This window comes from Carettochelys insculpta, chromosome 4 (assembly GCF_033958435.1).
Source record: "Carettochelys insculpta isolate YL-2023 chromosome 4, ASM3395843v1, whole genome shotgun sequence".
NCBI classification, from domain to species: Eukaryota; Metazoa; Chordata; order Testudines; family Carettochelyidae; genus Carettochelys; species Carettochelys insculpta.
The window spans coordinates 13,365,003-13,389,100 of record NC_134140.1 but is presented as its reverse complement, the minus strand read 5'-3'; the positions used below and the strand labels follow the sequence as shown (position 1 = coordinate 13,389,100).

Below are 24,098 nucleotides of genomic sequence, written 5' to 3'. Positions count from 1 at the left end.
TTAACACAATTAACTATACTATTTCCAGAATATTAGAGAGGTAGCCGTGTTTTGTCTGTATGCTAACAAAACAAAAAAGCAGTTGTGCAGCACTTTAAAGACTAATAAAATAATTTATTAGGTGATGAGCTTTTGTGAGGCAGACCACTTCTTCAGATCTACTTCAGTGCAACATGACTGCTGTTTTATTTCCAGACTCTAAGCCACAAAGCAAGTATACAGTTTTTTTTAAAAAAAAAAAAACAAAAAAAACCCCAAAGATGACTTATGAGCAGAGAAGTTGGATTAATTAAAGAGACAGCAAAGTTTGATGGGGAAAGGGAGGGGAGGCAAGCATTAAGGACTATATCGGGTCAATTAAGTACCAGGGTAGCTGTTTATCCAGAAAGATAATAGTAAGAAATACATCAGAATTTAAAGAAACAGTACTTTAAATAAACTCTTTGGGCATTTAGCAGGTTTTCTTAAATATCAAGCAATTTACAAACTTGTGAAACATCATGCTGGTTGTAGGGATGGGATTCTGTGGATGAAGAAAGCTACAACTGCCATTTATCGATAAGAACCTCAGTGTAAGTGAAACTGCTTATGTCTTAATCTAACATATCCAGCAACAAATGTGAATTTTTGTAGACACTCTATAACAGCAATGTGAGTGGGGACATTTCTGTATCCTGGATACCGGAGACCTATTTGCTTTATGGTACAAATAAACAAAGTCAGAAAGGCGGAGAATTATTCTCATGAGCGGAAAGATGTAAGTATTTCTGATCCTATACAGAACAATGTGAGAACTGTCCAGACACTCAATTTAGATAGCTGTTCATGTTGAATGACAAAGAGGCAAAATATTGTTTCATAAGTAACAACAGGTTTGGGCACCCCAACACATTTAGGATCCTCCTGTAAACTTTTCAGGGCCCATGGACTTCCAATTTAAAATATATACAAGATATGTTCAACCTTTATCTTTTTCTCCTGAAATTTATACAGTTAACAGCTGCTATTCTACACCAAAATCAAAGCAACCAGATAAACACTAAACTGGAGTGGCAATGTTTCCTGGGAAAGAACATTATAAGAGAGAGAAAAAGCAGACAGAGTGACTTCAGGCAGGTCTACATTAGGAGATAAGTCAAATTTAAGGATCTAAGGCCAATTTTCTAAGCCATCAGTCTACACCACACTGCTCAAAATGTCTATTTTAAGGGCTCTAAGGTCAACTTTTGTAATACCGATGAATCAGATGTCACAATGGCTCCTGGAAGCAATGAAAGAGGACATGCAGCAGTTGATATAAATTATACTTTAACACTGGCTGAAATAGAAATAGTGCTAATCACAAAAGAGTTGGAAAACTCCAGCTTCCAAATCAGCATTAAGGGGCTGCAAAACCATTCAGATTCAGAATGGGCTGTCTATTTGCTGAAACCTAAAATGATAACTTTCTGGGCAAGCTGCAAAGGCCACTCCCCCTTTAGGCTTTTGAGGTAGAGTTGGAATATGGGCTTAGATGGGTTTTATTATCCTCATATTAGTTCATGGCTATTTACTGTGTCAACATGTGATAATCAGTCCTTTATACTACATTTTGTACTATGTATTTCAACATTATAGAAAAAAACTTCTTTAGTTTTTAAAGTTTAAATATAGTGTAAGTTAAGAGTGATGACAGCAATTTTAGACTTGATTCTCATCAACAGGAAGGAACTGGTAGAGTATCTGAAGGTGGAAATAATCAAGAAGTGATGGATGTCATAACTCTAAGGAAAGGAAGAAGAGAAAGCAGTAGAATAAGGACTCTGGACTTCAAAAAAGCAGAGTGAATGAACAGGAAAAACAGGAAGAGGCCAGGGTGGCTGCATCAGGAGCTCTTTCACAATCTGAAAATCAACAAAAAGGGAACAATATGGACAAACTGGTAAGAGTACAAAAAAATAGCCCAAGTATGTAGGATAATATCAGAAAGATAAAATGAATATCGAGCAAGGGACGTAAAAGGTAGTAAGAAGGTCAACATATTGAGCAAGAGAAAGAGGAAGGGAAGTGTAGACCCTCTACTTAATGGGAAAGAAAAGCTAGTAACAGATGACATTAAGAAAATTGAAACGTTTAATGCCTGCTTGGCTTCCTTCTTCACTATAAAGGTTAATTGTGACCAGATGCTTATCACAACGTGAGCAACATGGGAGAAGATACACAAGCAAAATGGGGAAAGAACAGGTTCAAGGATATTTATATAAATTAGAGGTAATCATGAAGGTGGGGCCTAATGAAAGTCATCCTACAGTACCTAAAGAATTAGTTGAAGCAGTTTTGGAATCTTAACAATTCTCTTTGAGAACTCCTGCTGGGGACAGGTGAGGTCCCCAAAGACTAGAGAAGGAAAACCATAGTACTTATCTTTAACCAGGGGAACATAGAGGACACAGGAAATTGTAGACCTGTCAGACTTACTTTGATACCTGGAAAGATATGGGAACGACTTATTAAACAATCACTTTGCAAGCTTCCAACACCGGGATAAGGAACAGCCATCATGGATTTGTCAAGAACAAAGCATTCCAAAGCAGCCTAATTTTTTTTCTTTGATGAGGTTGCTGGCTAATGGATAGAAGGGAGCAATACATCTTTATTTTAGTGCAGTAAACCCTCTATTTTACGGACTCCAAATTAGCAGACTTCGGGAACAACAGACATCTGCCAGCCCCCCTGCTGTTCCTGAAACTGGCTTAATCAGGGCCTGTAAAGGCCTAAAGCGCCTCCCTGTCCTCCCGCCCCCAAAAGTAACAGACTTACTGGGGTGTCGCTTCCAGATGCCACGGTCTGCCGTGGCTGAACCCTCCAGGCAGCCTGGAACACTGCCACCTGGAGCCAGCAGTGGGGTGCATACATTGGCAGATGGCACTTGCATATGCGCCTCGCCCCCTGGTGGGAAGAGCGCATGGCAGCTCTGATGGCAGTTCTTCCAGTCGCATGGTGGGGTCCAATCACTCCAGCTGCATAGTGGGGTCTGGTAGCTCCTCGAACGACATCAGTCTGGTAAGCCCATCCCCCTTTTTGGGGGGGGGGGAAATTGGGGCTCAGTGAGCCTGGCAGGGGTGGGTGTGCAGTAAACCCTTGTATTTAAACGGACTTTCAGGTTTACTGGACAACCCTCCCTACATTAGTCTGTTAAATCCAGGGTTTACTGTAATGCTTTTGACATAGCTTCATGTGACTGTCTCAAACAAACTAAAGGGATAGAGTCTTGATGAAATTATTATAAAGTGGGTGCATAACTAGTTGAAATACCATACTCAAAAACTTATTGATGGTTCACTTTCTAAATGGGAGGGTCATACACTAAGCAGAGGAAACTATAAGATCTGTAGAGAACACAGAGAACACCAAGCTGGAAGGGGCTGAAAGCACTTTGGAGGACAAGGTTAGAATTCAAAGTGACCTGGACAAATTGGAGCACTGGTCTCAAACTAGGTGACAGTCAATAAAGCCAAGTTAAAACCCAATACAAAACTATAAAAAGGGGAATACTTAGCTAAGTGGTAGTACTGCAGAAAAGGAACTTAGGGTTCTAATGGATCACAACTGACTATGAATCAAGAAGAACCAATTGCAAAAAAAAGAAAAGGCTAATATTCTGTAGTATATAAGAGGAGTGTCACATGTAAGACAGAACTGTCTTGCTCTATTGACCATTGGTGAGGTCTCAGCTGGAGTCCTGTATCCAGTTCTGGGCACCGCAATTTAAAAAAAGATGTGAATAAATTAGAGAGTCCAGAGAAGAGCTACAAAAATGGTAAGATACAAAAAGGCTGACCTGTGAGAAGGTTAAATATACTTGGCCTATTTACTTTTGAGAAGAAAAAAAGATTGAGAAGGGACCTAAGAACAGTTTCCATATATGTTCGAGGTTCTGATAAAAGGATGATGATCAATTTTCTCCATGTCCAATGAAGATAGGAAAATAATCAGCATAAACTGCAGCAGTGGAGATTTAGATTAGATATTCAGGAAAATATTCTAACTATAAGGTTAATTTAGCTCAAGGGGAACTGTTGAATCCCCATCAGTGCAGGTCTGAAGAAGAGATTGGACATACCTCTCAGAGATAATCTAGGATTACTCGATCCTGTCTCAGCACAGGTGTTTGACATGGTAACTCTTGAAGACCCTTTCACCCCTACATTTCTACGGTTTCATATTAAGTAAGTACATCGGTACAGCTGCATTAAGAATTACTGTGCACTATCTTCATAGCTTTGCAAGTGGTACAGAGAAGTTGTGATATGTTGGTAAGTGACCCATCAAAATAAAGGGATCTGAGAATAAGCTTTACAAACACTATAAGAATTATGTGTTTATTCTAATGGGTTAGACTGAAAATGACAAATGTAAACACTGAGTATAAAAAGATCCAAGAGGTTATATTAAAAGTGAAGAGGAGGAGAAAAAGAACATTGAACAACAGGCAAAAATTGAGAGCAACACTGGAAAATGACACATTTCAATTTGCATATTAAAAATTACTTTTAATAGTTAGGTTGACTGGAGTGGTAATGATTCCATAGTGTTGCATCTTTGGCAAGCTCACTGGATATATTTATGTCCAAGGAAAAGTCCCTCCCATTTAATCCAGGAAGGGTAGACTAAACATCCAGGGAAATGCTTTCCTACTACATCATCGTCTATGACAAAGGCAGGGACTAAAGTTAAAGAGATTTCCTCAGAATGTCAGAAAGCACAGGGTAATAGTTCAAATGGGAGAAGCCTGGCAGGTCTCTAATGGGAAGGCTAAAATCCCATCAAGTCACAATGTAATAGGGTAAAACATGTCAAACCCTGGAACACCACAAATTTAGGATGTGTCTTTGTCATAAGAACAGACATACTGGGTCAGACCATAGGTCCATCCAGTTCAGTGTCTTGTCTTCTGATAGCGGCCAATGTCATGTGTCCCAAAGAGAATGAACAGGTAATCATCAAATGATTCTTCCCCAAGTCACCCATTTCCCCCTCTGACAAACAGAGGATATGGAATCCATTGCTACCCATCCTGGCCAATAGCCACTGCTGGACCTGTCTTCCACGAATTTATCTAGTCCTGCTCTTTACAACATCCTCTGGTAAGCAGTTCCATAGGGGGAATGTGTTGCATGAAGAAATCCTTTTGTCTGTTTTAAACCTATTAATTTTATTTAGAAATCCCTAGCTCTTGTGTTATGGGAACAAGTAAATAACTTTTCCTTAGTCACTTTCTCTCCCTGCACTATTGTTGCCCTGTTTTATCAGCTCCAAGGCCACAAGCAGTGCTTATACGTACTTCTCATTGCCACTACGTGGCCCAACGGCACGAACTGTTTTCTGGGTTCGATGAAGGAGAAGAATATCTTCTTGTTCCGTCTCATCATCATCCCAACGGCGACAGCCTATAGCTGAACATATGTACTTCACCTGACAGACGAGATAAGAAATTCACATAAGCTTGGAATGTCAGAGGACACTATCATGAATGCCAACTATATAGCTCAATGATGATGTTCAGAGATAAATCTTCAGAGACATTCTTCACTCCTTTACAGAGAATGATTTAGAGATGTAGGTTCACATTTAAAAACCGTCTAGTGATTCTGGGGTTCCTCATTTTTGGGTGGCCAATCCAATTCAACCTGAGACACCTTTAAAAAGATCTGGTTTTCAGGTGATGGATGCTCAGAGAGCTACAATTTTCAGAAAGCACTAATAAATCTGATTAGTGAGACTTGGGTCCCCAATCACTTTTGAATATCTTGGCCCTAAATTCTTAGCAAATTCTTAAATACTCTTATGTGACTTATACAGAAGTCACAATTCCACCATGATGAATATTTGTCCTCTTCTCTCATTGTATGCTGGTATGTATAGAAAGATTCAGAAAACCTCTTCCATAAGAGACCCAGAGCCCAATTTCAATGTCACACTACTTTCATGTAAATGTAATTCTATAATCTCAAACTGCTCCTGATTTAGACAGAAAATTATTGCATTGGTATATGAATAGATAACACTCCTTCAATACTGCCTAGTCAGCCTGCAGAGCAATTAAGAGTATCTTAATCTACCTGCTCCAGTAGTGCACTGACTTTATCGTTCCTAATACAAGGGGAGCTAGACAAGAATTGGGAAAATAATTAAAGTCTTCCAAGAAGGCAATTTTATAAAGGTGGGTAGAAATCTCCCTATGAGGAAACCTTAATCACTCCTTCAAAACCACTCTACAAAATGCAGTAACTATAACTCTGTGGCCATGGAAGGCTGGGTACTTTATTCAGCTGGGTACTTTATTCAGCTTCAACTTTGCTGCTTTGAATTTTAGCCAGAAGTCACAATAGAACCTCAAAAGAGCTCTTTCCCCCTCAGAAGACAACAAACATATCTGCAGAATAGACTGATCAAATGTCAACCAGATATTCAAAGGGAATCCAAACGAAATCTACTACTGCTGCAATCCCAGGTCTTCAACATCTTTAGTGACTGCTCTAAACCATTCAAAAAATGTGTAGTACCTTCAACTTACTGCACTGGAGCCCCTGGTTGGTTTAAAGAGAGCTGGCCCAGAAAGCACAGAGGTTCTTGAAAAGTCTTCACAAAATTTAGATTAGTTCAAGACAGAACAGATTTGTTTTTTCAATCCTCCACCCTGATTTTTCATTCCTCAAGATATCATTCTCAAGGTTGCTTTTAGTAAAAATTTAGTTTTTGGTAAGTAAACTTTTGACAGTCATTTGATCAGTATTCAATAAAAATGTTGCAGACAGACAAGCACACTTTAAAATGTTTGGACAAAACGGGAACTTTTGTACAAATTTTTGAAACGCTGCTTTTTGATAAATAAATTATCTTATGCAACAGTCAATGGCTACATCTACACTTATGAGGCATGTCAATGACTGCCACGCAATTTTAGGTATGCCAATTTAGTTTGTGTAAAATATGATGCTAAAGGGAAGCAACAATAATATTGCGTACCTAAAATCTATTCTGCAATAGTTGACGTTGGTCCCTGCCCTCACTGCAGAATGTCAACGGGAGGACTCCTCCTGTTGACATTCCTTAATCCATGTGGCTCACAAGGAGTTAAGGGGTCGACAATGAGCCCGGAACAAGCTCTTTCATGCATGTGCAAAACGGTGCCCTGGAAGATGGAACCTTAGCAAATCCCTGTAAGTGTAGATGTAGCCAGCGTGAGCAGTTCTATCAGTTACCTTGTGGGACTTCTAGTAAGTTCTGGTAGCAGTTCTTACAAAAGGTACTGAAATAAACTTGCCAGAAAAAAAAGCACAAGTCTAGCCAGATATTGACATGTAACACACACACACACACACACACCTGGTTTTTCAACTTGTTCTAAATTGTTGGGTTTCATAGATTACAAAAAAGAAAAATCTAACATTAAATTTATGTACCAATTAATTCTTTCTGGAAAGTTTGGGAATCTGAATGATAGGACATATACTAGGTTATCCATCTAGAATAAGTTTATTTCAAAATCAGCCATCAGCAGGATTTGTTGATCAAAGAAGTTGCAAAGCTAATCAAATTGCACATGCCAGGCAGTTTTACACTCGAATAAGATCGCTAATTTAAACCATTCTCACGCCCTCTCGGTTTTTAGAAACAGGCTTTCAAAAAAACCACACACAAACACACCAACTTCCCCATTATCGCATTTACCTTCCCAGAGTATGAGCTCAGGCCGTAAGTGGTCAGGGACTTCCCCCCAACTAAAACAACGTCATCCCCAAATTTGTAGGATGATTCAAGCAGTGATTCAACTGTGAAAGGAACAGCTTCCATGCTCTCTCGATCACGATCCCACTGGAAAAGGTCTCCATCCAAGGAAGGAATGATCATCTTATTCCCAAATACCTAAAAGCATTGAATAAAATTGAATGTTGAACCTTTTCTTAAACAGAACACATTCATATAATGCTACAGAGCTCAAAATGTTTCTCTCAGAATCCAATATGGTATTAGACAAACTTTAATTTGTTTTCTAACCACCAGAAAAGCTATCAAATCACAAGAAATAAAGGTAACAGTGTTTGCTTGTACATTTAAACCGAAAGCAAGAGCCACAAAACCTGTAACATTCCATTGCAAAAAGGAAAAAAAGGTGTTAGTGTTATGTGCCCAAGTAGTATGTGATTGCTAAATTCATAATAAAATTCAGTCAGTTGATAGGATCGTGTTAATTTAGTTTGTGTAAAATATGATGCTAAAGGGAAGCAACAATAATATTTCTGTAGGAGGGCAACAGTCATTACTGCAAGCAGTTGTGCGATGCTTTTAAAAAGTTATATTACAGATTCCACATCGCTTTTGCCCTCTGCTCTTTTCAGAGCCCCCTGACTGCTACCTAAGACCTGTATTTGCTTCTGGTGGGATGGGATTCAGTCACCTAACCAAAAGCAAAATTACAACTGTCCTTTCATATTTAGACAGATCTCTAGAAAGTACATTACTATAAACCTGCCACAGTGACATTCAGGCCCCACAGGTTAAATTCAGAGTTTGTGTTTTATTTCTGAGTTTCTGGCTTCCTACACCAGTAGGTCTAGCCCATTCCTGCCCCCCAGAAACATCCACCACCACTCGCAACACATACTTTTAAAAATAAAAATACTGTTCAACTAAATTTAAAGTATATCATTTTCAGCATATGGCAGGTCAAATAGTTCTCAAAGGACTAGAGAATTCAGTCTCCACTACATTCAGATTTTGACAGTGATCATAGGTCAGAAGTATGAGTCACTGTCAATGAGCACTTTGGGGACTTATTAACAATCCTCTCATCCTGATAAACCTCAGCTAATTCTATGGAGCTACAAAGGCTCTGCTGTGTGAAAAATAGCTGGAAATTAACCTGAAAATTCCAGCATGTGAATTAACATGACAAACCTTAATGTTATTTCAGAAACTATGCATTTTTGTCAATGTCCAACAACATAATTTAATTGAATTTATGTCTATGAAGAGCAAGTGCAAGGAAAACATCTGGAATATGCAGACTAGTGATCTTCCAAGACAGTTAGGTAAGACTATTCTTCACATTGTGTATTTATAAGTACGTACAAACTTTAACAAAACAAGTCTAACAAAATAATTTACAATGCACTAGAAGCTTTGAAAAGTGGCAAAAAACAAGCCCACACATTTAAATATCACTCTGCTGCATGTAATCTTTAAAAGGACTTGTCCCAAGCTATAAGCAATTTAGTCAGAGCCAAGAATACACACAGCCTGACGTCCTACCTCTCTAGCTTTGCAATCAGTGGCTCCCAGCATTTCCTATATAGCATCTAAACCTGCAAGTTAAAACTATCTGGCATATATAAAGCCTTAGTAAATTTAAAATACAAAGAAAAAAACAATAAACTGATCTTAGTCTGAGTAAAAATGAAATAGCATGTCACCAGCCACCATTCTGAGGTGGTCTTGCTGTGCCATCTATTATTTTCTTCAATTATAGACGAGTCTACAATTCAAATTTTAGCATGACCAGAATTAATGAAATTTAAGTGAAGTGAAATTCACATGAGATTTTTTCCCTGCATGAGCAAACAACAATTAAGTGATTGTACTACTAAAGCAAGCCCAAAACAAAACAGATATCTAATCTTTCCTGGGCAGTTTCCTCAGAGAATGAACAAGTTTCAGGACAGTGGTAAAAAGCAAGAGGGAGGATATTAGATCTGGGCAGTCAGTGTTTTTTTTTTTTTTTTTTTTTTTTTTTTTAAAACACACACACACACACGGCCAGATTGTGGAGCCATTATGCTGGTGAGCTTGTACACCTGCATTTACAGTAAATGGGACTATTCACTGGTATGTTTGGCCTCACATATATTTATATCATGGAGTAAGAAATAGGAAGATTGAAAGAAAGATACTAAAATGTACAACTTGCAACATTGTAATCAGTTATTCAACAGAGCTAATGCTGAAATACCTTCTGTACTGTTATTTCAACTAACTTCAGAGACAAAAACAAAGTTACACCACCCGTTTAACAGAGGTTAAGCTCAAGAAGGACCTTTGTTTTTTCAGAATGTATCTATACTTAAGTCTTCTGAAGCAAGTTTGATACAAAGCTTTTGAATTTCTCTCAGTTTATAACAACAATCTTAGGAAACGTACATGTTGAAAATTCCGTCTTACTTGCAAGGTCAATACAAAATACAGAGAATAAGTATCAGAATTTGTAAGCACTCTCCACACTGTTATTCACTGCATCTAAGGAAGCAGAATGGGACTATTCCTTGAGAGCAACAGAAATGAGCATCGGTATGCAACTCAGGTAAAAGAATGACATCACCCTCTATCTCAAAAGCATTACCTCACCTCCTAATCCAAGGAGTGAGTCATACAGGCAGTCAGCTGCAAATCTCTTGGCACAGCAAATGTAGGTTACCATGATGCACTTATGCATTCCTCTGATCTGTCAATGTAAATAGCTATTTGTTCAGCTTCACTGGTCAACAATATGGCACATAATTGTTAAATGGCTTGTCTTTCAGAAGTAAGACTTTACATACACACTCTTCTAGAGTTTAAGTAAGAGTTTTTAAGTTGAAAGTCCTACATTGGGTGGCAGTATCATCCCAAGCAGCCAATTGGAATCAGCCTCAGCACAATCACCAAGCAGGCTGATGAGGTAATGCAATTTCTAAAAGCCTTCACAAAAAGCAAAAAGGCACAACAAGAAATAGCACATGCTGCCAGGGAATTCTTTGTCTAGACTGTTGACTGGAAAGGAGGGTATCACATATGAGATTCCAGTACACACTGAGACAGTAAACGAGACCATTTCGTTATAGAAAGGGCTTGTATCAACAGTCTTCAAAGAAATCTAGAGTGCTAAAGCTTCTGTAATAGAAAAAAATATTTCTACATTTCACTTCATGACCAAAATCACCATCTTGCTTCCTGTAACATGTTTATATGCAAACACTAGAGCTGATTGAAATCTGGTGCCATGAAAAATGTCAAATTTTCCTGTTTCAGATTTGTTCATATGTCAGCAAAAATATGGGAGAGACATAAAATAGAATGTGATTAGAACAATTTTGATGATTAACCACCAATTTCTGTTAAATGTATATATTTATTTTCAAGCACACTGTGTTGTGAACAGTAACATTTTTTAGGGGGACCACATCCAGCTCCTGATTGACCATAGCAGTCTGGTTCAGTCAATGTCAAAAATGGTGAATGATTTTCTATGACTGTTAGAGAAACAAGGTGGGTGAGGTAATACCTTTCATTGGACCAACTTCTCTTGGTGAATGAGAGAAGGGCTGGGTCTACAATATAGACCTATACTGGTATAACTACATCACTCAGGGATGTGAAAAATCCATACCCCTGGCTGGTTTAATTATACCGACCTAAACCTAGTGTACACAGTGCTATGTCAGCAAGAGGGCTTGCTCCATCAACATAACTACCATGTCTCTCAAAGGTGGATTAACTACTCTTCCACTGGTGTAGGAACACCTTCACTCAAGTCAATGGTCCCCAAACTTTTCACATCACATCCACTTTCACCCATTTGAACCCACCACCAAGCTGGGAGGAGGCTGTGGCTCTGGGGCTGAGACTGAGGCCACAGATGAAGGTAGGTCTGTGGCCAATAGCAGAGATGCAGTTGGGGGGCAGGGGGCAGGTTGATGGCAGGGCTGGAAGTGGACCTGAGGGCAGCGCAGGACTGGGAACAGGCAACAGGTTAGGTACAGCAGGGCTAAATGTTTGAGCCATGAGCAGCAGTCAGCATTTTCTCCATTAGCATTAATGTTGTCTACACATGAATTTTGTTGAAGCAAGCCCATAAGTAAGATATTGTAGCTACACCTTCCACAGAACTGGAAGCCTGGGAGCCTTCTGGTTGTACGACTGGTTTGACTGGTTCTCCGTGCCCCCTCCACCCCTCCCATTCAAAGACAGCTCTAAAGCTGGGGTCTGTAGTTACTGTGTGAGAATCCACGACAGTGGATACTGAAATGCTCTGGCTAGGCCCAGAGCTGAAGCCACACTGAATTGAAATCACTGAGAACTGAAATCACTGGCAACTGAAGCCACAGAGAGCTGGAATCACGTGGCTTTGCCTACAACAAAGCCCCCAATACAGAGGGTAGGCAGCAGGTAGGAGAAGCAGCAGGTAGCCAGCAGGGCGGCTGGCAGGAGCGCAGAGTGCAGCAGCTGGCAGGAGCAAGTGGAACACTGGACCAGTACAAAGGTGGCATTGCCGGAGGCTCAATGAGGGAATGCATCAGGGTGTTGTGTCAGGGCCTGCTTAAACTGGACAGAGTTCTAAGCAGAGGATTTGAAGGAGGGTACAGAGAAAGTTTGAGTATGTAGTTGGGACCGTTACAGTGTTGAACTGGTGAGACAGAGGCAAAGGACGCTGTTCAATCCATTTGAGCTTGGACAGTTTTTGGGGGCTGGTTATGAACTCTGGATGTAGTAATTTCCCAAGCTAATGCCATATGACTTCTCTCCCTCTTTCATTAAAAGTTTCCAGAGGAACCATGGGCCATAATAGCAGAGAAAAAAAAGGGACTAGGCAAAACTGGGGGGCAAAAGCAAATCAGTATCTTAGATGTCTATATACAAATGCAAGAAGCATGGGTAATAAGCAGGAAGAACTTGAAATCCTAATAACCAAAACTATGATATAACTGGTATCACAGAAAATTGGTGGGATAATGCGCGTGATTGGAATATTGGTACAGAAGGGTGAAACTTACTCAGGAAGGACAGGCATGGTAAACAGGGAGGAGGTGTTACCTTGTATATCAAAAATGTGTACACCTGGACTGAGGTGGAGATGGATGCAGGAGACAGACATGTTGAGAGTCTCTGGGTTAAGTTAAAAAACAAGGGTGATGTCATGATAGGGGTCCTACTACAGACCAGCTAGCCAAATAGAAAAGGTGGATGAGACTCTCTCTAAACAGTTAACAAAATTATACAAAACACTGGACTTGGTGGTGATGGGGGACTTCAACTATACAGACGTACATTGGGAAACTAACACAGTGATGCACAGAATATCCAGAAAGTTTCTGGACTGCATGGATGACAATTTTTTATTTCAGAAGGTGGAAAAACCGACTGGGGGAAGCAGTTCTAGAGTTGATTTTAACAAATAGGGAGGAACTCACTGAGAATTTGAAAGTGGAAGGTTGCTTGGGAGAAAGTGACCATGACATCACAGAGTTCATGATTCTGAGCAATAGTGAAAGGGAGAACAGCAAAATAGAGACAATGAATTTCAGGAAAGCAAATTTTGGTAAACTCAGAGCTGGCAGGTAAGGTCCCACTGGAAGCAAGATTAAGAGAAAAAACAACTGAGGAGAGTTGGCAGTTTTTCAAAGGGACATTAAGGGCTCAAAACCAAACTATATTGCTGCATAAGAAAACTAGAAAGTATGGTAAAGGACCACTGTGGCTCAGCCAGGGGATCTTGCATGATCTCAAAATCAAAAAGGAGTCGTATAAAAAGTGGAAAGTAGGAAAAGTTACAAAAGATATATATAAGCGAACAATGCATGTATGCAGGGGCAAGATTAGAAAGACCAAGGCACAGAACAAGCTCAAATTAGCTAGAGACAAAGGGTAACAAGAAGTCATTCTATAAATATATTAGTAGCAAGAGGAAGACCAAGGACAGGGTAGGCCCACTACTCAGTGAGGAGGGAGAAACAATATCAAGAAACTTGGAAATGACAGAAGTGCTTAATGATTTCTTTGTTTTGGTCTTCACCAAGAAGGCTGATGCAGAAATGCCCAATGTAATGCCTGCTAGTGGGAAGAGGGTAGGTTTAGAGGATAAAATACGTAAGTGAAAAATTACTTTGAAAAATTAGATGTCTTCAAGTCACCAGGGCCTGATGAAATGCATCCTAGAATACTTAACAAGGTGATAAAGGAGATTTCTGAGCCTTCAGCTATCATCTTTGAAAAGTCCTGGAAGTCAGGAGAGATTCCAGAAGACTCATCATCAATAGCCATGGGCTCAGTGCCTGTTGGTGTCTGATGCCTCTCTCATTATTTCCTTCCATCTTTCCCTGTCCAGCGCGGAGTGGCTTAGTTTCTGTAGACTAGCTCTGCACCAATCTACTATGTCATCTACCCCTTCTCTGTAGGGCCTGCCTCTCCTATTTGAACCGTCCTTTATGCCGAACACTAGGGTCTTGATTTTTCATTCGTCTTTCATTCTGCAAATATGCCCAAATAGTTGTAGCTTCCATTTCTAACCTTCTGCAGCAGGATCGCTTTCGGCCGTATCTTTCTATATAATTCCTCATTAGTGACCTTCTGCATCCATCCTATTCTAAGAATCTTCTGTAACAACTCCTTTTGAACACCAATAATCTTCTCTTTAAATCTTTCGTTATCACCCACGTCTCACATCTGTACAACATGCTGCTGAGTACACATGTTTTCAAGATGCTCAGCTTCATTCTTAAGCTAATTGCTTTGCTTTTCCAGATCTTATCCATGGCCTTCAAACTCGTTCTTGCATTCTCCATTGTAGCTGCCATTTCCTTCTTACAGTCTAGATCACATGTTATGTTGCTCCCCAGATATGTGAGCTTCTCTACATTTTCTAGTTCAATACCATCGACACTGATCTTCCTTATCTCCAAATACCATTGTTTTTGTTTTATTGATATTCATAATCAGTCCGCACTGCCTCCCTTCTTCGTTTTAACACCTGTACCATTTTCACTAGCTTCTCCTCATCTTCCTCAGTGATAACTGTATCATTGGTAAATCTCAAGTTAACTTTTTTCCCTTCTACCTCTTTCTTGATCTTGTTCATCACTCTCTCCAGATGTGTGATGAAGATACTTGGCAATATTGGACCTCCTTGTCTCGTACCTCTACTTGTTTTAAACCAACTTACCAGCTCCCCACATGTTCTCACCACTGCCTCCACATTGTCACTGATAACCTTCAACCACCATATCAGTCTGCTATCCACTCCATATGACTCCAACACCGCCCAAGTCACTCTCTGATCTATACTGTCAAATGCCTTTTGAAAAATGGACCAAGCAAGTGTATACATTCTTGTTCTTTTGTCGAGCTTTTTCTGCTATCAGTCTTAGTGCCAATATCTGCTGTATGATACTTCTACCTCTTCTGAACCCCACTTACTCATCTGCTATATGTTCTTCTGTGATCTTAGTCTCTCGGTCAGTATTATCATCAGCACCTTGCCTAAATGACTAGTTAGGGCAATTATTCTGTAGTTCTTGCACTCCTATGTACTTCCTTTCTTGGGTATTGTCACTAGCACAGATCTTGTCCATTCCTTAGGCGCCTTTCCCTTCTTTCCATGCCATATTACGTCGTCAGTGTATTACCTGAATCATGCTTTCTCTACCATATTTGATCATCTCTCCCGTGATCTTATTTCCAGGGCTCTTGTTCTTTAGTCATTTCACAGCTTCTTCTACTTCCTCCTTCAAAATATCGGTCTCACTCTCGATGCTAGGTGGAGAGATCTTCCAGTTCTTCAAACACCTTTCTGAGACACTCGGATCCAACTGTGCTTTGTATAGATCAGTGCAATATCTCATCCATCGCTGCACAATCTTCTCCCTGTTCATGAGCACTTCTTCGTTCTCATCTTCAATCACCATCTGCTTCGGTTGCCATTTCCTATTAATATTCCTAATTGTCTTATACACCTCCCTGGTCTTACATTCTCTGTAATACCTCTCTCTAACTTCACATTGCTCCTCTAACCATTTCTCCTTATCCTTTCTGTCCGATTTCCTTACCTCATTGCATTTCACCCTATATTGCTGTTCTGCCATCTCAGAGACATCTCTTCTGATCTTCAACACTCTCTTCTCTTGAGCCAACTTCAGTGTCTCCTGGGTAATCCACTTCTTATTGATCTTTTCTTCTTCTGGAACAGTCTGCTCAATTGCCTCTTCTATAGCGATGGCTATCCCTGAGACTCTCTTATCCAGGTTTTTCTCTGTGGCGATATTCTTAATCTTCTCTTCGAGCGCTGCTCCTTATGCATTCCCTGTTTCTTCCTCATATGGCCTCACCACGTCTCTTCTTTTCTCACATTGTGTCTTACATTTACATTTTTTTTTTTGAGTTTTATCTTGATGTTTGCAATCACTAGACTGTGGTCGGAGTCCATATCCATTCCTTGGAAAATTCGGCACTGCTGTACTGATGTTATCCATCTTCTTCTTATCAAAATCGTATCTATCATATTCTTGGATTTCATGTCACTCGATCACCACGTCCACTTCCTACAGTCCTTTTGTTGGAAACCTGTGTTGCAGATGACCATCTCATGCTCTGTAGCAAACTCTAGTAGTTTCTCATCTCATTCATTTCTTTTTCCATATCCAAACCTTCCCACGACTCCCTCCCAACCTTCATTATCTGTTCCAACCTTCGCATTCCAATCTCCTCCAATGATCAACACCTCTTTCTTCGGTATCTCCCCCACCGTCTTTGTCAAGAATAGCTCAACCTCTTCCTCCATACTGTCCAACATGGGTGCATACACCTGAATGACTGAGATGTTGAACGGTTTTGCTTTGAATCGCGTGACCATCACTCTTTCACTCACCAGTTTGTATCCTAATAATGCTCTTCTAGCTGTTTTGCTAAGAAGGAATCCAACTCCTGCTTCATGCTTCGTTTCGTTTCCTGACAAAATGACTTCGCAACTGCATCTCTCCTGATCCTGTCCAACACATCACTGCCAGTCCAAGTATATCGCATCAGTATCTCTCCATCTCCTTCCAAAGCACCTATAATTTTCCAGTTGCCCACAGTGTTCGGACGTTCCATGTTCCAATGGATAGCATATGTGTTAGTTGTAATTTCCTTTCAGTAGCCAACTTATCGACCCAACCCTGATTGGCATCGTAGACCTTTTTTATCTGGGCGATGTCCGAGCCGGCATCTTTTATCATTTAGCTGTACTAGCATCAGATTTCATTCTGTTGTCATTTGACTGTCAGTGCATGGACACACACCTGACCAATCCTCCTCCTTCATCCAGGCTTGGGACTGGCATGGAGCTCATAGAGGCTTCACGGTAGAGTTTCTAGAAGATTGGAAAAGGGCAAATATAATGCCCATCTATAAAAAAAGGGGAAAAAGAACAACCTGGGAAACTACAGACCAGTCAGTTTAACTCCTGTGTCAGGAAAGATAATGGAGCAAATAATCGAGGAATTTATATGCAAACATCTGCATGAAAATAAGGTGATAGTTAATAGCCAGCATGGATTTGTAAAGACCTAATCATGCCAGACCAATACGTTAGCTTTTTTTGACAAGATAAAAAGTCTTGTGGATAAGGGAGAGGCAGTTGATGTGGTATACCTAAACTTCAGTATGGCATTTGACATGGTCTCGCATGATCTTCTTATCAATAAACTAAGCAAATACAACTTAGATGGAGCCACTATAAGGTGGGTGCATATCTGGCTGGATAACCGTTCTCAGAGAGTAGTTATTGATTGCAGTCACGTTGGAAGGACATAAGTGGGGTTCCGCAAGGATCTGTTTCATGACAAGTTTTATTCTATATCTTCATCAATGATTTAGATATTGGCACAGAGAGTATGCTTAAAGTTTTCAGATGATACTAAGCTGGGAGGGGTTGCAACTGCTTTGAAGGATAGGCTCACAATTCAGAATGATCTGGACAAACTAGAGAAATGGTCTGAGGTAAACAGGATGAAGTTTAATGAAGGACAACTGCAAAGTATCCCAAACTCTGCCCATCCTAAAATCTGGCACTTAGAAAACGGGGAGAGCATGGGGGGGGCTCTGCGAGTCATACTTTAATTGTAAAACAAACTGCTATTTGGCCACACTGGTCAATTAGCACAGCATGTAAGCCGAAGTCAGAAAAGGCACAACTTCTAGCTGACAGGGATGTCACTAAGCTTTGCAGGCAGTGTATGAAAATGTTATCACCACTAGATTAATATGATTCCTCCATTAGCAAAATTACTACATGCCACTCCCATTCTCCATACCAGAAACAAGTTTATAGTGTACAGTTTTAGAAGTAGGTCAGAGTTTCATTCCACCACCACCTTATGCATCAACTGTTTACAATTGCCACCAAGGGTATAAAACCAATATGCTAAGTTGGAGATGCAGAAATGAAATTAAACAGAAAGTTCTCTACATATTTTAGAAATGTGTATCTATCTGCCCACCCATTAGTTCATTTATTCAAGAACTCCTCCTAAATAGTAAGGGTTAGCACCATCAAATTTGGTCATACTCTAACTTAAAGCAAGGTAAGGGTTTGACTATGCCAGGAAATAGAATCTCCCTGGAATAGGATTGTTTTCTATAACATGAAAAGAGAGGGGGCTGCTAAGAGGAACAGTTATACTGCAGAACAGCCACCAGGGAGTGAGGGTGGGGGCAGACCAGAAGAAGTTGTTGGCTGGGGCAGGGGCTCTGCCATTCTTCACCCCCCATCCCCAGCCTCCTGTCCTGAGCCACTCCTCATCCCCAAACCCTGACTCCAGCACATACACACCCACACACACAGAGCAAGCCCTCTGCCCTGAGGCTGTGCTGGGTAAGTCTTCTAGCCCACCTATATTTTAGAGCAATCAATGGTCACCTTCTTTAGGCCTGAATGAAAATACAAGATTTGTGGCTTACATCACAAAATTCCTGGGCATCTTTGGATACAACTGTTTAAAGGGTTATTCTTCATTTGTTGAATACATGGTCTCTGTACTCAGTTGGGCCACACATACCAGAGGAAACACCTGTCTTCTTATCAGGCAAAATCAGAACCAAGAGTACAGCACTTTCTCCTGCAATAAAGCCACTAAAAGTACAAACAGATTCTACAGATTGTCAAGTAGGAGCTGCTTGTGTAGTAGATGTATTCTATCCTTTCAAGGAAGCTTTAAGATGCATTTCAGCATTAAAAACAAAAACAAAAACAAAAAAACACCTTATAGTCCAATACTAATGACAATTACTCATCTGTATCATTTTGCCTTTTTCTTCACCTTTTACTAAAAAGAGATAACAGAATGCAAGTCCATAGCTTTACATGGCAATATAGTGAAGTAAGTTTACTGTATGGTTATGTGTGTGCTTAACTGAAATATTTCTAATTCTCGGTTCTCTTTGCTGAATTTTAAAACACTAAAAATTTTCTAAAAACAAAATCATGGAGGTTTATGGCTGCCTTAGTATTCACCAAACACCATACTAAAGCTCCCAACCAATATGACTGACAGGGTTAAGTGCTCTGTTTTTCACAACAAATGTATCTCATAGTCCTTTATTGAAGGCTGTTTGCAAATTGTGACATGAGTCTGTGGACAGCTGAAACAAACTGAAGTGAAAAATCACCACACAAACAGGAAGACACATTTTCATACTACTAAAGCAAATAACAGGAACAAAATAAGAGACTGCAAATAATTATAGAACACCATCAGTCTGATCTGACTATAGGTTAGATTTAGCAGCCAGTCTATGCTTTACTTTGCACAGATAACAGAGCGAGTCCAGGAAGGGAGGAAAAGCAAAGGACGATTGTGTAGTTAAAGTACTAAATTTTAAACTCAGAAAATACAGGGTCAGTTTCTGGTTATGTCAAGCTTCCAATATGACACTGAGCAAGTCACTCGTCCGCATCTCTACAGCCCCATGAAGGGAGGACAAATTCACTAGTGTTTGTGAGACACTACGCTGATGGAAATCACTTACACAGGTACTGAAGGAGTTATTTTGCTACAATAGAAAAATGGTTAAAGTACAACCTTTATGATGTGATATAAATTATCTAGTAAGAGATATAAAAAGGCTAAACAAGTATTCACAGGAACGTGCTTAGGAAACCAATATTCATTGATCAGTACATGCAACATTACATTCTACCATATCATCCAATAATACATGAAAAGTGAAACATACTCTAATGGTTCCAGGTGCCAAGGCACACCCATGAACTGTAGTTCAAATTAGTCAGATCAGGGCCTGTGGCAATCTGAAAAAACAGGAAAGTTATTTGCTCCTGGAGGAAAGGCCCAAGAATCCCATGCCTTCACTTTACAGTTGAAGTGCACTGACTGCCCAGGCTCTCTAGACTCACATCCAGGCCATGACCAAAATATTGTCCTCGCTCTCCATCAGGTCTTTAAGATTTGGTCTCATCCTCTGTTCACCCCACTAAAACTGTCAGCTAATGCAGGAGTGCATGCCCTTGGGGAGGCTTCAAATTTCCTAAGGGGAGAGGGGCACAGCAGGATTGGCTGCTGGGTGTCTGGCACATCCATCTCATTAAAAATGGTGAAATATGTTAATATTTTTATGTATGTGTATTCATGTTTATATACCAATTAATAAAGTTCTTACGTTTTACATACTTATTTCTTACACACAACAAGTTTTTGTTTTTCTTTTTTTTTTTTTTTAAATGAACAGAACCAAAATTTCCATTTGGTTAGATTACATTAGACAAGTTGGGAGGTGGGGGAGGGAAGAAGCTGTTAACCGCAAGGACAAAAAGTGGGACCCCCCAACAAAAAAATTTGCTCATGCCTGAGCGAAGCCCTCCTCGCCTTGTCATACTGCAAACTATTCCTCTCTAGCCTTGCACACGCTCACTCACTCATCTTCCCTCTGGTCTACTGCAAAAATGTTGCTGTATTCATTTTCAAAACCAGAAGTCATATGGTGATACATCAAATGATCACAAAGATGAGTTCCTTATTTTAATATACACCAAGTTCATATAATCCTTTCCAGGGCATTTTCACAACTGACATTTCATGTAAGAAATTTCAAGTTACTTGCTTAGCTATTGGCATGCATACTACTGAAAAGTGTAATGAAGTCTTGCCTTGTAGATCAAGCTGCTCTAATAATTTTCTATCAAAGAAGTCTCAGAAGACAATCAAGAAAACCAAGAACTAGCCATTGAAAGGTGATCAGAAAGTGTTTATTAAAAAGTAGTAACTTAGTAGGGGACTGTATGCCCAAAGAAGGCAAGGAGAAAAAAATAACTTTAACTGAATTTCATGGGACTGAGATCTCACTCTTGAAGTTTGACTTTTATCACATGGTGTTACAAAACTACTACAGTTACGGTTACCTCAAAACTTCTTTTTAAGCCCTTTGAACTACTCTAAAACTGACAAGCTTAGTCGGATTCATATGAAATTTGCTATGCCTGAGGATACCACAGCATAGAGTTAGTGACCCAGATTTGGAGTCACTTGAGCTAGAGAACATGGAGATACAAGTGCAGAGAAAAAAATTTAAAGGTTCTGGGAGGGCTGCACAGAGCCAGAGGTCAGACTACTGATGTAATGCATGTCAGAATGGTATCAAGGTAGTGCCTGGCACCTATGAAATCTCTGGAGGATCCAAACTGATAATGGTAAGAAAACATACATTTTTATAATATGCATATGCCAAAATGGAAAAACAACTAAAGAGTTTCCATTCTGACTGTTTTATATGCTTTAAAGCTCACTTCTTGCAAGTAGTCTAAAAGTCAGTTGATCAGATTGCATTGAAATCTGAACTGCCTCACAGGTGATCCAGATCTGGGGTCATTGATCAAGGGAATCCTGACTGATAGGACCTGCCTCCTCCCAAATCAGTCTCTTTTTGCCGCTTTGTACTGTTACACTAATAGACCCTAATGATGAGATGACTTGCATACCTTGAGACTGATGGCTGTGAACTCATACTTCATTTAACCCACCCCAAGGTACATTAATCACAAGCCTGGCATAAGTTAGAAAGTTTTGACAGAGTGGCTTGAGGTTGTTACAATTTGTGAGTTACGGGCAGTGTTCCCTAAAATCATCCAAGTGCTTGGATGGTCGCCCAGGAGCTATTCGGGTGCTGCCCTGCTAATAAATAGAGCACCCACAGGCACTCACAGCTGGCAGCATATGATTCTAGTGGTGGTGCACATCTGCACATGCCTTGGTGCACATAACATTTATTCCACCTGTGGATGGAAAAAAATTAGATAGAACACTGGTTATGGGTGGCGATTTATTTGGGGGAAAGAGGAGATGCAATCAAACTCTTTGGGAAAAACAGAACACTTGCTTCCCAGAAAGGGGTTTGGGGTTACTGATAACGCAATAAGTGGAGATGGAGGGTAGGCAAAGGGAGAGAGGTTGAGGGCTGAGGCAAGGGAAGCCTGGAGGAGTGGAGGTGCAGAACAGTAGGAAGGGGATGAGTAGCACAGGGGAGAACAGAGAGGCAGAAACATTGTTCAGCCCACATTCTCTCCTTCTGTGTGTATGCCTAGATAGGGACTCTGTCCCCCAGGTAGGTCTCAGCCCCTCTCCACGCCCTGTCATGCGGGGTCTTGGCCTTCTGGATGATGTCAGACACTCTTGTTGCTCTCTAGGTGTATGCCAGGAGGTGGGAGTGCATCCCATGTACAAGCTTTGGACTACCCCAGCTATTCTCCGCATGATCACCAGGTTTTGGGGCAGCTTGCCCTTTTGGGCAAGTCAGACTGCCTCTGACAGCCATGTGAGCCAGGATGTGGACAAGTCCTGACTCTCTGGGTGGGTAGTTGAAAAAACAGGCATACTTGATGTAATCAAGCATGTTGAGGACAGGAACACTCACTGAGATGAGCAGAGCAGTTCACATATGCCAGAGGTATTGTTTCCAGTTGCATTTCTCCCTCAAGTGGTCTTATTAAGAGGCCTGTCTACACTTAAAATTCTGTGACACTTCAGTGAAGGCGCCTATGTCAACAGAAGGTCTTCTCCTATCAGTGCAGGGAATCCAACTCATTCAGAAATGTGGATTTGTCACCCACGTTCCAGTGTAGATCCAGGCCTCAGTTAGGAATTTTGACAAATGGGTCACTTCCTGTTTAGCACCTCCTATACTACAGATGTCTGGGTCAAGACCCTTTTCCCTTCATCATCCTTCTATCCTTCCTATTTAAAGGATGACATTTGTAAATGTTCTAAAATCTCCAGACTTTCATGGATTTTCTTAAAATTTACAATATTTCATTCGAGCACAGCATCAAATTAATGACCCAAATTTGGATCAGGGATCTGGTGATATAGGTCTCCCATGCCTGCAAAAATATAGGTGTTTAGCAAAAAAAACTTCTAAGTGTGATGGTGTTTGTTTTTTCCTCCCCCCTTGCAGAGTTAGTCATGAAACCTGCTGTGAGACTGGTCAAAATGGTTGAAACTAGTCAATGTTTGCACAAGATATGACAGGACATCTACTAAGTCTTTGGGGGCCCCAAACTATGAATAGTATTTAAAACATGTTCACTTTGTGTCGACGTGCAGTTTAGAAGGCTGACAGTGCATCAATACAGAAAACCCCATTTTATCTGTGCTTGGGTAATTCAAGGGACTATGCCAACACCACTGCCCTAGCAAACACTCCGCCACTATTCTTTCTACAGGCTGAATATTTGTACATCCTGTACTAAGACTTAACTCATGTTTCTTGCTACAAGTTGTCTCTGTATAACTTCATTTTATGGAGTAGCTTCTTAAAACACAGCAGCATAGTTCACAGCAAGCCTGAGCAAGCTTTTTGTTATATTAGGTGGGAGGAGCAGAAGACAGAGAAATGGTGTGGCAGTGGTGAACGGTTGTGAAGGATGAGAACAGATGGCAGGCAAGCCTTGAAATCACAGAGAAAAGTCTAGATTTTACTAGCTTCTAGGAGAATGGTGGGAAGCAGCCACTTGTCTCCTGAAACTTTCTTCTTGATCTCACGGCAGATTAATACGGTATTTATAAAAAGATACACCACAGAGGTTTGGAAATGACAGCACAGATACTTTGACTGCCAGAGGGGGAAAAATATTCACTTCCAACATTGCCTGTATGCAGATTTTGGACAATTCCTGGACCACAAAATTGAAGAAGTTTGGGAGAGAGCAGAGAATATACCACCACATGGCGAATGCTGACTCTGGGCTGATTTGGCTCAGTATGCAAACTGCAGAACATGAAAAGTGTAACTTTCTAATGTCTACTAATACCTACCAACACGAT

General features: G+C 40.3%; 1 protein-coding gene across 2 annotated transcripts in view; it reads right to left on the bottom strand.

Annotated features, from left to right (window-relative positions):
• Window positions 1-24,098, bottom strand: part of EIF2AK3 (eukaryotic translation initiation factor 2 alpha kinase 3) — a 60,415-nt gene that overhangs the window by 26,961 nt on the left and 9,356 nt on the right. For both annotated transcript variants that reach the window (XM_074991674.1, XM_074991675.1), the window contains exons 3-4: window positions 7,714-7,908; window positions 5,324-5,454 (exon numbers count right to left, since the gene is read on the bottom strand). In XM_074991674.1, coding sequence (XP_074847775.1) covers window positions 5,324-5,454; window positions 7,714-7,908 — 326 coding nt within the window. The remainder of the gene's footprint in view (window positions 1-5,323; window positions 5,455-7,713; window positions 7,909-24,098) is intronic.